A 16759-nucleotide genomic window follows, 5' to 3' on the forward strand; every position below is an offset into this window, starting at 1 on the left:
CAGAAATAAGCTGGTAGCACACCAGCATAAAGGAAACAATTTCTGCACCTCCAACAGCAACAAAATTCAACTTTTCCTGGGCTCCGAAAAGGAACCGTCAGAGTTGTAACAAAAAAATACGAGTCTCCTTTCCACAAGCCCTCACCAGGTGCAAAAGGGATTGGTGACATGCAGGGTGAAAAGAAACAGCAGTGTTCAGAGGGTATGGATCTATGCTTAAGCCAGCGTATTAATACAACTATGTCTTAAGGTACTGGTTCCTTGCTCACAATGTCGCATAGGTCAAAATTCTAACCTCAGTTGTGTTGCTGAAGGGAAAAACACTCAGCAGAGCTCTGAGAATTCACCCCAGGAAGAAATAATGGGAAGATGAAAAAAAATGGGTTCTTTCTAGTACATTAGCTAGTGGCTAGCTTGAGCTGACGTACAGCCAGGAGTTCAGGAGCAGCTCACATGCATGACCTTTCAGCAAGAAAATGCAGTGCAGTATTGGAGGAACCTAAAGAGAAGGGAAAATCTGTAATTTATAAAATTTGGCAATAATATCAAACAAACCTTATTTGGGCTTCACCATTCTGTGACACATACATGTGCCTGCAATGTACAAGGCTGGTTAAGCTGCAGATCCCCACACCAAACACACAGCATCACCCTGAGGGCAATTCACTGTGCACTGAGTTACGTGGGTTTTGCCAGGAGAAATCTACCAGTAATTAATGGGCTCAAAAAAAAAGAAATAGTAGTGCTAAGAATCAGATACTGGAATAGTGTTCTGAGCATATTTTATAAATTCCTTTAATTTCTCTTTATAGAGATACGTCAAATTTGTGTGGCCTAAATTCCACTGGGCACTATTTTTAGCACACTAGTTAACAGATTTGCGTAAAGTTCCTTTGGATGTGTTTGAATAAAATCTTTAACCTACTTATTTTAAATGTGTTACTGATTCAGTTAAAATAATGCATGGGGATCTTACATGAAAACATTAACCAGTGCTTTAAATACAGCAGAATTTTAACCTTCACCAACAAGTGACTTCTTTTCTTTTCACTTCATTGCACTAAGCCATCAGCTTTATCTACCCAGTTTTCTTGACCAAGCACTAGAATTATTAAATAGTAAAGAACGGAAGTGGCATGAATGCAATGAAGATATTAGGACATTAGAGTAAAGTCCAAGACAAAGCCGATTTCTAAAGTAACCCTAACTAACCTAATTTTCAGGTGTCCTGGCAGCAGCAACAGCGAACAGCAGCTTTGAAACAGAACAAGAAAAGTTGAGGGCTAGAAAATCCAAGGGGATGTAATTGGAACATGGGTGGGGAGGTAGCAGAACAGTATTGCATTGGTTGCCTGTTATATACTCTGCCTGATTTCCAATCCCATCAACTTCAATAAGTGGAAGATGCAATTCTGCCTATTTTGCGTCCCTATCCAAGTCCAACATCTGCAAGTGTTTCATAATATCCTCAGCTCACTGGAGCACTCCTCTCAGCATGCCAAAATCTACTATGCGCTCGTCACTGCAGCACTTTAGCCCAGCTCTACTTTGGACACACAGATATATAATGCAACATTTTATCTAACACAACCATGTGTCATATGCCTCGGAGTTCTGAGTGCTGTGTGACTTTCTTTTTGCCATGAACTCTTGTTTCACAGGAGAGCAGTTTGGAAAATCGGGTGCAGCGATCAGTGTGGCTAATTCTTGAACCACTGATTTTAACTGGAGTAATTTTTACCCTCAGAAAGTTTTAAGTTAGAGGTGTTGGAGCGCTCACCAGAAGTGGTGATTCGGGCCTTGTTTGAGTACAACGGCATTAAGAACAGAGAAACAATCGACTCTTTGAGGAATCTTAAAGTGCTCCAGGAGATCGAGGAATCCCTCAAGCAGAAGCATAGTGAAAGAGGGACTCATGAAGGAAATAACCAAGAGGAAAGCATGAATATGGGATGGATGGATATTACCTAAACGTCCAGACCAAAACCAGTTAACAGGTATGCAGAGCTCTCCAACACCTCTAACAGTTAAAATCGGTGGTTCAAGAATTAACCACACTGATCTCTGGAGTAAGTTTTACTCTTAGAGCTCAAAATGAATGCTGCCCCAAGTGAAAGGAAAACTGTTTTGTTTTCTCAATTGGCCAGGGAAATATAAGCAAAAAAGGAATGCAGAAGATTGTTTGGTCTGACAATAGGTTAGGTTATATAAAGTATTACTTTTGATTTCAAGAATGCCTTTCACGTTAGGATGTTGCTGAAAGCACAAAGCATGACTTCTTTATGAAACTCTGCTTGAGCATTCACCATATTGTACATGTTGTATGTTACGCCTTCGTCTTCATCAAGGCCGCCTGCAACACAAACAGTGCAGCGGCAAATTAGCCATTATCGGATTAGCAAATTTAATTACACTTCATCTCATTTAAAGAATTACTTTCAGTAACAGAAACCCATACAAAAACTATAACACAGCTGCAAAGTCCATTTGTTAATTTCTATAGAAGTAAATTCGACTTGGGCAGGAACACAAAACTGGTGATATCGCATCTGCCTGTTTATACCCCCTCCCAATATTCAGACCCAGGAGAGTAAATGGAACTGAATAACACAATCAGGAACAAGAACAATGATTTATTTTGTCTCCAAGGCTTTTTGCCTACTTATGGGAGGAATTTCTTGATATTGTTACTTGGTTTGACAGTGTGAGGAAACTAGATTAACATGGGCACAAGTACAGTCATTAACTTGGGTTTATTTCAGTGATCATGTCATCTCAAATGTATACAGTCGAATTGCATTGAGTCAAACTCAGGTGACATGAAATTCCAGTTATGTCAAAGTTGTCAACCAATCCTGCTGGCAGAATAGCAAATCCCATAGAATGATGCCCGTGATAAACCGAAATTCCACACCGGAAGCTCCAGATTGGCCAATCTTGTATAAGCTTGTCATAACACCATGCCAACCAATCAGAGCAGAGTTAGACCACACAAGAGCACAAAATCATGGAGCGTTGAGTAAGCTATCATTTGACATCCATATTTCCCTGTGAAAGAATGTGCAAAGCCTGCAAGTATGACTAAACTCGAGTATCGCTAATGTTGTTTTTGATGTAGGCCACATTCGTAGGCATGCCAGGTTACATAGAGATCCATTCATGTGGGAATGAGGCCTCCTCGTCTATCACGGAGCTCCGCTTAACACAGATTTGTGGGCATGTCCCTCGACTCATCGACTGTATATGTATAAAACCGGTCATGTTATCAGGTTTAGCACTGTTCTCCATTGGTTATTGATGTCATGAGAGTTTTCTGTCTGCATGTCTGCACAGAAATAATCAACAAAATCAATATGAAAAATGACAATAGCCCAGTACTTGAAAAACATAAACAGGTTGAGTATCAACCTGCAAATCCTGCTTTCCAACATATGCCAATGACAGACAATAAGAGTGGGAGAGATTCCTGGTCAGCCATGTGATGGAAAGAACATTGGAGCCTCTATCATCACTATCCATAGCTCCAGACTACTATAATAAAAGCAAAATACTGCGGATGCTAGAAATCTGAAACAAAAACAAAAATTGCTGGAAAAACTCAGCAGGTCTGACAAAATCTGTGGAGAGGAAGACAGTTAACGTTTCAAGTCCATATGACTCTTCATCAGAACTAAAGAGAAATAGAAATGTGGTGAAATATAAGCTGTTTAAGGGGGGGTTGAACAGGTGAAGTTGGATAGAGGGCCCGTGATAGGAGGAGGCAAAGGAGAGATTGCCAAAGATGTCATAAACAAAAGGTGAAAGGGGTGTTGTCGGTGGTGATATTAGCTGAAGGATGTGCTAATGGTGACATAAAGGGTAGAAAGCAGGATACTCCAGACTATTACACGTGTAGAAAAGGCACATGGTCAGAATCTTCAGCTCGCTTCAGGGGCGGGTCTCGCTCGCCGAGGCGTAAAATAATGTGGGATGACGTTGGGCGTGCATCCTGACGCCACCGCACGTCATTTAGATTTTCAGTTCCGCAGGCCCGCAGCCAAGTCAGCTGTGCACCTGCCGAACTGTCAAAGGCCTATTGAGGGCTGTTAAAAAGCAATTAAGGCAATCAGCTGAGCAGCCCGTCCAACCTTAAGGTTGGCAGGGGGGCAGGCGAAGAGCCCAGGCGGCCTTCGCATTTTTCATGGAACCTCATCCACAGGCGGACTGAGGTTTCATGAATGATTTAAAATTTTCAGAAAAATTTTTATTAAAATTGATGCACATGTCCCAGCTCATGTGACGGTTTCACATGAGGGGGCACATCACAAAAATTTTTACAACACTTTATTAGACTGTTTAAACTTAAAACTAATCTCCTTGAGGCACCTCTGTGCCTCAGTAAGATTTCTAAGCTCTTTCGCGTACATACGTGAAAGAGCACACTCCCGACGCAGGCCAACCTCCGGTCCGCACAGAGAGCCCTCAGCACTTCCAGGCGCGAGTCATGCTGGGTGGGCCTTAATTGGCGCACCCACGTAAAATGGCAGCACCCAGCCAATTGGGGCGCTGATTGGCTCCACACCCGCCTGCGCACAACTCCCCACCGACGTGAAGAACATTCTCCCTGAGTGAATTGTAACACACCACCACCAGAAAAACAACTGAACGCTGTTGGATTGGTATAAGTTTCACTGGTTCACTACTGCCCTTTGGGGAAGGGAGCCTGTCATCTCTAGTCCGGCCTGTACATCAGCCCAGTTCCAGTTGAATCTTAATGCCCCCTGAAATGGCTTTGCAAGCCTCTTGATAAATAATTCTAATAAAGTTAGAAAGAAGATCACGGTTGATCTTCTACCTCAATTCCACCTTACCTTTATCGCTTTATTCCCAAAGCATCCAAAAATCAACTGATATCTGTTTTGAATATACTCAACAACTGAAGGTCCATAGATCTGGGGGGGGTAGAGAATTCCAAAGATTCACAAACCTTTTTATCAGGACAAGAAGTCAGCCTACATCATGCTGCAATTTAGACCCCACTAACATCTGGGGGCTGCAGGTCAAATTGGACATCCGAACTACAATGCTAGCTAAGCAGCCTCGGGGCACCAAATCCTTCAGCCAAAATTACTGTTGATCGCGGCATGTAAGTCAACCTGGTGTAGAAGACGACCCCACTTTTTCTGTGCCAAGAATCATGTTTAGGACTATACTCTGCTTATAAGTCCACCTCCCTTTTTTCTGCTAAGGCATGCTATACTCGCTTTAGGAGCCGGCCTCAATTTTTCATGTCAGAAATGCATGTTTTACTCATCTTATAAGTTGGTGCCTGGGATCAAGCAGGTGATACGGGCCATGTTGCCAAGAAGATGCAAGTTTAAAACACATGCAGACAGAGCAGACTTGCAAATGGCGAACAACAAACAGAAATGGGTCTTCTGGCAAAAAGAAAAAAGTACAAAGCTGGTTTCAAGTTAAAAGTCACAACACCTGCTAACTCGTGAAATAACCGCGCTGCGACGCTGGGAACTCAGTGTTCCCAAAAAACTGATGTGGGAATGGAAGATGGAAACTGCCCTGAAGTAGATGCCTAAGATGAAATGCGCCATGAGAACAGGGGCCAGCCACTGGTCTGATCTTGAGAAGCATGTATTGGAATGGGTCTTCAAAAATCGTCAAATGATTACATCATCACTAGAAACGCAATGCACATTGTCACGACTCACTGGGGATAGTGCGCTGCAATATCAAGCCCCACAGCTCCACCAACCGCGACAAATGTAAAAAAGTTTGATCAAACCACCTAATTGTTTAATTTAGGTTAACAGAATTGTACAGCAGGTTTGCAAACTTAATAAGTAAATAACTGTTTATTGAACAAATTGTCTTTAACCAGTGGCAAAAGAAAGAAATATGAACTGCTAATTTCTAACTCTATAACCTAAACTCTACCCCTTCTTAAATCGCTATACACACACGTACAGGACACACAAAAACATGGATTTTATGGGTGAGTGAAAACAGTTCAATTGCACCAATTCCAGAGTATAGGAGTCAATGGGCTGATTTTCATCAGTCTTCCAAATTCCTTTCAGTTTTTTGTTGATGACAAGACGTGATCTTCCCAGCACTTTCAGTCTTTAGTTCACTGGTTGAGCTTTTTCTTTTAATGTCTCTAACAGTGATTTTCCCTTTTGCCTCTTGACAGGAGTTTTCAGAGAGAGAGCAGGTTATAGAGATATGAGGAGAAAAAGCCAGCTAGCTATTATTGTACAATTACTGGACTCTGACACACACAGAAGCAAGAGGTTTAGGTCTTTTTCTTTTCAGGCTAGGAGCTATTTTGTTGCACTGCTCTCACACAAACCCTGGTCAGGAGCCAATTAAACGTTGTTGCCAGGCAGTTCCTCATTAGACCGGACTCCTCCTCAATACTATCCTGTCTTTCATGGCACACTCTGTTCCAGGACAGCAACATTGTATATATCTCTCGCACTGTACAGTAGACATGTCTTTCAACTGCAGCCATTGTCATTTTAGTCCCCAGTCCAACAGAAACAAAAAGATATGTTCTTTACAACATATACATACTTAAGTGGGTCAAATCAAACCCAGCATCCAGCAAATATTTCAGAGCAACAGTTAGTTGGTGTAGCTGTTTTACAAATCCAAAATGTCTAGTGTTGCGGCAGAATAACCAAGATTAATCAAAGACTACCAAAAGACCTCAGTGCCAAAATTACCAGCTTCCAGGAATTCATCATCAGACAGCGGCAAAAACATGAATACCCATTAAGTCACATCAGCAACATGGATGAAATGCCCATGAATTTCAATATTCCCAACAACCAAATTGTGGAGTAGAAGGGTTTGAAAACAGTTCTAGTAAAAACCACAGGCCATGAGAAGACAAGATTCACAGTGGTACTAGTCTGCATGGCTGATGGAATGCAATTAAAGCCTATGCTAATTTTCAAACTTAAAACCATGCCAAAAATCAAGTTCCCTGAAGGAGTTTTTGTGCATGCTTATGACGATGGTTGAAGGGATTAGGATGGAGTGAAGTTGTGGATCAGTAATGTGTAGAATAGACATCAAGGTGATGTACGGAAAGAATGCAGCTTATTAGTGTGACACATTTTCAGATCCCAGATAACAGATGAGATCAGAAGGCGCTTGCGAAGAAATAACATCTGAATTGCAAATATTGGGGGTCCAACATCCGTAGTTCAACCTTTGGATGTATGCCTCAACAAGCCGTTCAAGGTTCATGCTTGTGCCGAATGGAATAGGTAGATGGTTGATGGAGAAAAAATCTTCACAAAGAGTGGAAACATGCATGCTGCCCTACTTGTTGCTTTTGTGGTTTCGTCATCAAATCAAACTTGAAACCGAAAATGCCAAATCTGATCCAGAGTGGGTTCCAATGAAATCTTTGCCACAGATGCAAAAGACAATGAATTTGCCAGTTTTTAAAACATTTTGATTTTAGTTAAAATATCCTTGTGGAATGAATTCATTCACATTAATTTAATTTGAATTACCGGTGTTACATTGCTTTTTTTCACATTTCAAAATGGTGGGAGCACCGCACTGTCAGAGTGTCAGTACTGAAGGAGTGCCGCACTGTCAGAGGGTCAGTACTGAGGGAGTGTCGCACTGTCAGAGGGTCAGTACCGAGGGAGTGCCGCATTGTCGGAGGGACAGTAGATTGTCATCAGATCATTCAAAAAATGTGGACTATCCAATTTAATGGATGGAGAGGAAAGATGGTTTGTTGTTGAGGGGTGAACCTGAAACCGAAAATGCCAAATCTGATCCAGAGTGGGTTCCAATGAAATCTTTGCCTCAGATGCAAAAGACAATGAATTCGCCAGTTTTTAAAACATTTTGATTTTAGTTAAAATATCCTTGTGGAATGAATTCATTCACATTGATTTAATTTGAATTACCGGTGTTACATTGCTTTTTTTCACATTTCAAAATGGTGATCTTCCCTACACCAACATCAGTGGTACACATTTTATACTCAGCATATTAGTCGACCCTGGTTTTTGGAAGGACTTTTCAAAGCTTCAAAGGTTGATTTATATGCCGTGATCTCCAGTACCAGCCTCCATCATCATAACCAGCTATACGTTGAACCAACAGATGTAGGGACACAATAGGAGTGCCTTGGAAGTTCTCAACATTAATGCCAGACCCCTTGAAATACTTCAAAACAAGCAAGATCAAGGAAACGTCCTGCCTGTCATTGGTTACTGTGTTCCCTCCCCCTCATTTCATCATCATTTGAAGAGGAAGGACTTGCATGTAGATAAACAGCATTTCTATTCATCCTGGCCCCACTTAAGAAAAGTTTGTATTCTTTCATGGAATGTGGGAGTCACTGGCAAGGCTAGCAATTGTTGCCCATCCCTAATTGGCTTTGAACTGAGTGGCTTGCTAGGCCATTTCATGGGACAGTTAAGAGTCAGCCACATTGCCGTGGATCGGGAGTCACATATAGGCCAGACTAGGTAAGGATGACAGATTTCCTTCCCTAAAGGGCATTAATGAATCAGAGGGTTTTTATGACAATTGATGCTAGCTTCATGGTCACCTTAACTGAAACTAGCTTTCAATTCCAGAGTTTCTTATCAATTGAGTTTAAATTCCACCAGCTGCCATTGTGGGATTTGAACTCATGCCCCCAGAGCCTTGGCCTCTGGATTACTAGTCCAGTGACATTATCAGTACACCACCATCTATCACTAATTTACTGCAGAAGACTGTTTCTTCTTCTTTCCCATTAAACTGGGGAAAAGGCACTGGAGTACTATAGACATTAGCATATATTAATAAGGCTCCCGTCTGAGCCTTTGGTGGTCTGTCTGGACCTGCCAGTGCCTGTAAGAGAGAGAGAAGATAAATATAGTTCATAAGCAGGCAGAATACAACATTGTATGTCACTCACTGAAATTATCAGGATGTGATCAACTCATGGATGGTTCATCCAGGCTGGCTTGCTGGGGGAGGCCAATCTCGCCTTCCCCACAGGAGCAATCCTTGTTGTCGCCCACCAACTCGGCAGCATCCTCCTCAAAGTGGATCAGCTCATGGGTGTCTGCCCTCCATCCTCTCGTTTGGGATATGACCCTGCGGTTGTGGGCAAGCTTAGCCTGCACGAAGATAAATGGAATGGAATGTGATGAGAAAAGATGGAGGAGAGGTTGGGAAGCACGCATGTCTGCTATGTGTGCTAGCCCTCCCCAGTAAGAACTGAAGATTGAGTTTGTGAGCATGATAGATGAGATGCTGGTGATGTTAAAGTGTCCATGAGACAATTAGTGCTGATGTGTCCCCCGCTAATATTGTGTGAGAACCCCGAGCAGTGTAACCCTTTGAGTGCATGATGCCAGAGATTGGAGCGAGCTGGAGGTTGACTTACTCTGGCGGAGCCGAAGAGATCATTCGTCCTCTTCCTGCACTGGATTGCGTTTCTTGGGCAGGTGCCCAACGAGCTGACCTTCCTTGTAACCGTCTCCCAGGCTGGCGAGGTGAGACTGGTGGGCTTCCTGGAGCCGTCCCTTGGATAGAGGACATCGAGATGCTGGCGGACTGCACATATGAGGGACTCAAGGGAGTGATTGCTGAACCTCAGTGCAGCTTTCTTCCTTGGTGCAGACATTGCAAGGCTTTTCCTGACAACCAGCTGATCTGCTGAGAGTACTGTGTGTTCGGGTGGTGTTTAAATGTGGCACCCGGACCTTCAACTCTATTAGGTAATGGTAGAGTGGATGAATCATTGCCCGCCCCGCCCCCATGTGATTCAACGAGCTACTCGCTGATGCATAATTAATGAGCTTCCAAGCATGAAACCAGGTGCGAGTTCCTACCCCATCACCCAGTGAGAAACGCACCGCGAAACCCACCGGCCACCATACAGTCTTTGGAAGAGAAAATTCTGCCCCTCATTAAAGTCTTGGCCCTAACATGGACAAAAGAGCAGAATTCCAGAGCTGAGAGTGACTGCTCACAACATCAAAGCAGCATTTGACTGAGTGCGATATCAAAGAGCCCTGCAGAATTGAAGTCAATGGGTATCAGGGAAGACTCTACCCTGGTGAAGACATACCTAGCATAAAAGAAGATGATAGTAGTTGTTGGAAATCAATCATCTCTGTCCCTTGGCGATTGCTGCAAGAATTCCTCAGGGCAGTGTCCTAAGCCAAACCATCTTCAACTACTTACTCAAAGACCTTCCATGCATCATAAGGTCAGAAATGGGGTTTTCACTAACGTCTGCACATTGTATAGTTCCATTCACAACCCCTCAGATAGTGAAGCTTTCCATGCACAGATGCAGCAAGACCTGGGCAGGCTGGGCTTATTTCCACTAGAGTTTAGAAGAATGAGGGGTGACTTGATTGAAGTATAAAAGAGCCTGAATGGTCTTGATAAGGTGGATATGGAAAGGATGTTTTCTCTTGTGGGTGAGTCCAGAACTAGGGGGCACTGTTTTAAAGTTAGGGGTTGCCCTTATAGGACAGAAATAAGGAGAATTTTTTTCTCTCAGAGGGTTGTGCGATGTTGGAACTCTTTACTTCAAAAGGAGGTGGAAGCAGGGTCACTGAATATTTTTAAGGCAGAGGTAGATAAATTCTTGTTAGGTAAGGGAATGAAAGGCTATCGGGGGTAGACAGGAATGTGGAACTCAAAACACAAACAGATTAGCCAGGATCTTATTGAATGGTGGAGCAGGCTCGAGGGGCAGAATACCTATTCCTGCTCCTATTACGTATGTTCGTATGTATGTAGGTGTCTACCTCTAACACCTAACAAAGAGGCCTAGTTAATGTAATAGCGGGCAGGAATCAAGCAGGAAAGGTCCGGTAGGTCTTTTTACAGCTATTTTAACTGCACACCGACCCCAATAGGCGGGGTGGGTTGAAATTCTCCCTAATAAGGATAAGTGGTAAATAACAGAAGTATGATGGGGTGGGATGGGATTATAAAAAGTATTTAGATGAATTCCTGTACAAATATATTCTATTTGCGTGCAGTCATTCAAGAAATCTTGCCATTTTTCACCACATGTAGTTTATTAAGCCGATTGTCATAATTGCTATCATATTTTTCTGTCGTTTGTTTTAGGTAAGGGAAAGCTGCAAGGCTGCATTGGAGGAAGCAGGAGCTGTCAGGATAAATTACTGTAATGGACAGAACTGTTTTTTTTTTATTCTGCATTTGTTAGAGGGTGTAGGATGACATGGACTCAAGAATGGAACAAGCTTTCTGAAACCACATAAGGGAGCAGAATTTATTTCAACGCAAGATTAATAGTCAGTTTACCAATAGTTTCACTCAATTTCTCACCTAATGCTTCAAACTTCTGGAAGAAACATTGGAGGTAAAATTGATCCTGGGGTGGGTGGATTTGTACAAAATGGGTGAAAGCAAATCGACAGCTCGCTTTATACTCCACTGGGTTTACTTTGCCATTGATGTTGAAAAGAAAATCATGCGCAAATGTAAAATATGCTGATTTGTTTACGCTATTTTGCACAAGTGCCCAAGATGAATTTCAGCTCTACTAAGTTTGGGGGATATGGGCTAAATTATTTGAGTAGAAGAAACAACAAGGGGAACAAAAACAAATATGAACTCAAATTATAAACAGGCTGAATGAACACAATAAAACTAATCCATATTACGAAATTACAATATGAATTTTACCAATTGGGTGGACGGCCTGACATTTTAAGGGGCAGCAGCCAATCAGAAGGCAGCATCAGCAGCACCACTTAAGAGCCCTACAGCCTACAGAAGGTAGGCAAAAAATATCTTTAAAAAATATACAGGGCTGAGGCAAGAAGGGAAACTGCTTCTCGGGAAATCATTGGGGCTGTGGTACTGTCTTCCCTGCCTGTGGCCCCCTCTTTTGTCTATAAACCTTTGCCCCAGGGCTGCCACTGGGAGGCTGCCTCCATTTAACTGGCCGCCTCCTTACAAGGCAGGGGGGTTGATCCGCTAATGACAAAATGCCAACAGCACCATTAAATGGCCCCTAATTGGGCATTAATTTGTAGAAGTTGGCTGCCTGCCTCCTTGGTGCAGGTAGCCTCTTCAATTCCAGTCATGTCATTGGTAAAATTCTCTGACTGCGGGACATGGTCAGGGAGCCTCAATTTTAGCCTCCATCCCTCTCCTTGCCTTCTGGGGGCCGGTAAAATTCAGCCCCATGAATCAAATCTACTACCATTTTTCATCATTTAACTTTTCCGATTCAATTGGCATCATTCCCCAAACACTGATTGCCAATATGAAGGAGTTTTGAATTAGAAAGCGCTTCGGGGGAAGACGGTGGTGTAGTGATAATGTCACTGGCTAATAATATAGTGGTCTAGGCTAATGCTTTTGGGAGACATGAGTTCAATTCCCACCACAGCGGCTGCTGGAATTTATATGTAATTAATAAAATCTGGAACTGACAACTAATCTCAGTAATGGCGACCATGAAACTATCATCAATTGCCATAAAAATCCATCTAGTTCACTCATGCCATTTTAGGGAAGGAAATCCGCCATCGTTACCCGGTCTGGTCTACCTGTGACTCCAGCACAGCAAATGTGGTTGACTCTTAACTACCATCTGAAATGGCCTAGCAAGCCACTCCGTTCGAGGGAAATTAGGGATGGGCAACAAATGCTGGTCACGCCCATGACACCCAGATCCCATGAAAGAATAAAGAAACCTGTTTTCATGCTGTGAAATCCTGGACTAAAATTAAATATTGGGAAGATCAAAGCCATTGTTTTCTGTGCCCACTCCAAAATTCATTCCTTAGCCACCAGCTCCATACCTCTCCCTGGCAAGTCAGACTGCTGGTAATCTTGGTATCACATTTGACCCGAGGATGAGCTTATGACTATTTTTCACGCCACCACTAAGTCTTTTTCCACCTCCATAACATTGCTCGACTTCACCCCTGCCTCAGCTCATCTGCTGCTGAAACCCTCATCCATTTCTTTGTTATCTCTAGACTCAACTATCCCATGTGCTCACTGACCAACACTGGCTTCTAGTCAAGAAGCGGCTTGATTTTAAAATTCTCATCCTTTCTTTCAAATCCATCCATGGCCTCACCCCTCCTTTTCTCTTCAATCTCCTGCAGCCCTACAACCTTCAAGATACCCTGTGCTCATATTAATCTCTTCACTACTGATGGCAGTGCCTTCGGCTGCCTAGTCCCAGCAAAGCTCTGGAATTCCCTCCCTACACCTCTCCAACTCTCTTTCCTCCTTTAAGACATTCCTTAAAGCCTAGCTATTTCACCAAGCTTTTGGTCACCTGGCCTAATATGTGGCCTGGTGTCATATTTTGTTTTACAATCCTCCAATAAACACTTTGGGAGGTTTTATTATCCTAAAGGCACTAAATAAATGTAAGTTGTTATTGTCGCTGATTTACTTTCTTTCTCCTTCCCAGTTTCCCCAACCCTGCCACCCTCCCCCACCTACCATGATCATTAACTTCAAATTGTTCAGATCACAGATAACCAAGTGGTCCTTAAAAGAATATTTGATTTGATTGACCTGTGAATTTTGTTTGTTAGCATGTGCCTGAAAACAACAGTCAATGACTGTAGCTAAGCTTATGATATCATAAAGGCCATTCACAGCAATCTGACTAATGATGTCATAATAGATTACAGAGAATTTACAGAAGCAGGCCATTTGGTACAACAGGGTAGATCTGTTTTTTATGCTGCACGCAAGCTTCTTATCCCCTTCTTCACCTAATTATATCATGACATTCTTCTATTCCTTTCCTCACTCATGCTCATCTTAGACTTAGAGGCTTTCCTGTATCTAATAGCACATCTGTTTCCAAGGCTAGTTTTTCCCTGGAACAGGTTACCAGCCTGTTACCAGAGGCTATAGCTTGAGGGGTACCACTCCACATCAAGCATGACTGACAAGGAGATTCTCCCACTCTTACTGCCTGCCATAGGCATATTGGATGGATTGGCCACAGTGGATTAGTCAGTTTGGCCACAATACTCATACTCCTTCCATGGCCATCAAATCCCTGGAGTGGGACTTGAACCCAGAACTTCTGATTCAGAGGCAAGGAAACTGCCCACTGCACGACAAGCTCTCCCATATCTAGCTAGCTTCCCCTTAAATGTATTATTTTGCCTCAAATACTTCCTGTGGTAACAAGTTCCACATTCTAACCACCCTGAAAAAAGAAGTTTCTCCTGAATTCCCTATGGGTTTTAAATTCACTGAATTAAAAGCCCAATGTCAGTACTGGTTTCAAAAAATCAGTTTACATATTCTTTAATCTTGAATATTATATATTAGTTAAAAATTTGTTGCAAGTCCCCAGGAGCAGTCTCATTTGCCAACATAACCACATAACCATTCTTTGAATGTGGCTTTCTCGCAAGCACTTTGGCCATTAGTAAGCACACTACTAGCCAATTGGCTGAACTCTTGTCTGTTAATCCACAGTCCTTAAGTGTTTTTGAACTTCATACTTTAATTCTGGATCTTTGAAGCTGATTTTTGTTTTGAATCATTTCAAAAAAGGATGTCAAGGCTTTGGAGAGAGAGCAGAGGAGATTTACTAAAATGGTACTGGAGATGAGGAGCTTCAGTTCTGTGGAGAGACTAAAAGAACTGGGATTCTTCTCCCTAGAGCAGAGAAGGCAAAAGAGAGATTTAATGGAGGTGTTCGAAATCTTGAAGGGTTTTGAGAGATAGGGAGAAACTGTCAATTGGCAGAAGGATCAGTAATCAGAGAACACAGGTCTAAGATAATTGGCAAAAGAACCAGGGGAAATGAGGAGAAACATTTTTACATACCAAGTTGTTCTGACCTGAAATGTGTTGCCTGAAAGGCTGATGGAAGTTGAGTCAACAATTAGCTGGACCAATGAGAGTAAAGATAAATCAGATGGAGATGGGGTAATTCAGCAGATTCTAAGTTATACAACCCCAGCTATCACCTCAGCAATTTAGAAAGGTTACTATAGAATGAACATCCCCTTGACTTGTACAGAAGTTAAACTTTGAAAGTCAGATTGTTGAAACAATAGAACACTTGAGCAAGAAAAACCAGTGAGTAGTTGTTGAGTGGATTAGATGGGTGAGTGATATATATATGAGTTTACATTTCACAGAGTTAGATTTTCACTTAATTGGTTAAAATATGAATGAGGGGAAGAGTTCTATGTTCATGTTCAGAAGATTGCTGAGAACCTTACCTCAGTTATTTGCAAATTCACCCACTTTTTACTTGATAAGCCCCTGTGAAGCACTTTTAGGATGTTTTATTTTGTTAAATGCATTATATAGATACAAATTGTTGCTTTTCTCGTAGCCAATGTTGGTGAAGCAGTGTCTTTGCCCAGAAACAGTTGCTGAACATTGGCACAGAAGTTAAGAACCCCCTCCCTAACCAACAGTGAACACCTGTACCAAAAATGATTCTTTATTTCCTGACTTATTAAAAAATATATAAATTAAATGTACTCACTAAACATTAAGGATTCAATCATATCCATGGTAACCCGTGCAAAGACCTTCTCAATAGCCTGTAGAAAATTCCACCTGCTTTCACTGTTGGGTATCACCTTGCAGATTCTATGAACCATTTTCACAGTCCAGTCCATGCAGTACCCATCCTTTTCACATACCTATACACAAAGTTCAAAGTGTTGGTATCTACTACAAGCACAAACACTATGCTAGGGATTAATATTAAATAAAAAGTAAAACTCTGCTTGTAATTTGAAAACAGAAAATGCACTCCAGGCCACACAGCATCTGAAAGAGAAAGAAAGGGTTAACATCTCAAATGTGACCTTTCATCAGAATCAGATCAGAGATCAGGTGCAAAGTAAAGCTGACCCCACTCTGCCCCAACAATATGCCATAAACCCAGCCTCTGAAGAATACCACCTGAAGCAAAAGTTAACATTTCAACTCCCCACCCCCAACCAGCCAATCTTACATTCTCTCTCAGTAGGATTGCCAACTTAATGCCAATTTTATTGATTCAGGGACATTTTGTGCTGTGCCCTCAATAGGACTTGTTCAAAGTCATCCCATATTGGGGCCTTACAATTGACGGTGAGACAATTTTGGTCATGTCCAAACTCAAATTTCGGTTGTAAAAGGAAAGAATTGTCTTAACACCCTGGGCTTTACAATTTTGATTTTTTAAATCCTGCAGGCATCCAAGCCATGGTTTGGAATGTGGGGCTCTGAGACTACTTTTCAGCCCACTTTTAATTTTCATAATCTTTCTTAATAACTATTTCCATTCCCCCTCTCCAAACTGCACTTAGCCAGCCTTTATCCCCTTAATAAAAACACTTTACAAGGACAGATGAGTTGAAAAATATCAGCTTAGTTACATCCATAACTGCAATAGCCTGAGGATACCTGACCATAACAAATATTTTCTCCCATGTCTAATAGAACTTGATTCAGTTATTTTCATTCTACTCACCAAAGACAGGAACACAATAAGTGTGGCAAGTTCATTGAGCCTCCCATTTACAGCTTTATTGGCCAGGAACGTAAAGCACATGTTATTCCCACAACAAATCAGAAGGCGAGCACTGTTCTCCAGGAGCCACTCTTGAGGGAAACCTGGAATAGATGCAGACTCCATCATCACTCTCTTCTAAAATTTTTCAAATTTCTCCTCTTTTCAGGCCTCTTTTCCTCAAGGCATAAGCTCCTGTTGGGTACATGTTCAGCAGCATCAGCCGACTACCTT

The 16759-nt window shown here is 42.1% G+C and overlaps 1 protein-coding gene across 1 annotated transcript in view; it reads right to left on the minus strand.

Annotated features, from left to right (window-relative positions):
• Positions 1-2240: 2240 nt before the first annotated feature.
• The window catches only part of LOC121271494 (F-box only protein 47-like), a 42931-nt gene continuing 28412 nt past the window's right edge, over positions 2241-16759 (minus strand). The window contains exons 9-11 of the mRNA XM_041177477.1: positions 16487-16629; positions 15509-15668; positions 2241-2353 (exon numbers count right to left, since the gene is read on the minus strand). Of these exons, the coding sequence (XP_041033411.1) occupies positions 2241-2353; positions 15509-15668; positions 16487-16629 (416 nt within the window). The remainder of the gene's footprint in view (positions 2354-15508; positions 15669-16486; positions 16630-16759) is intronic.

Source organism: Carcharodon carcharias, chromosome 31 (genome assembly GCF_017639515.1).
Source record: "Carcharodon carcharias isolate sCarCar2 chromosome 31, sCarCar2.pri, whole genome shotgun sequence".
NCBI classification, from domain to species: domain Eukaryota; kingdom Metazoa; phylum Chordata; class Chondrichthyes; order Lamniformes; family Lamnidae; genus Carcharodon; species Carcharodon carcharias.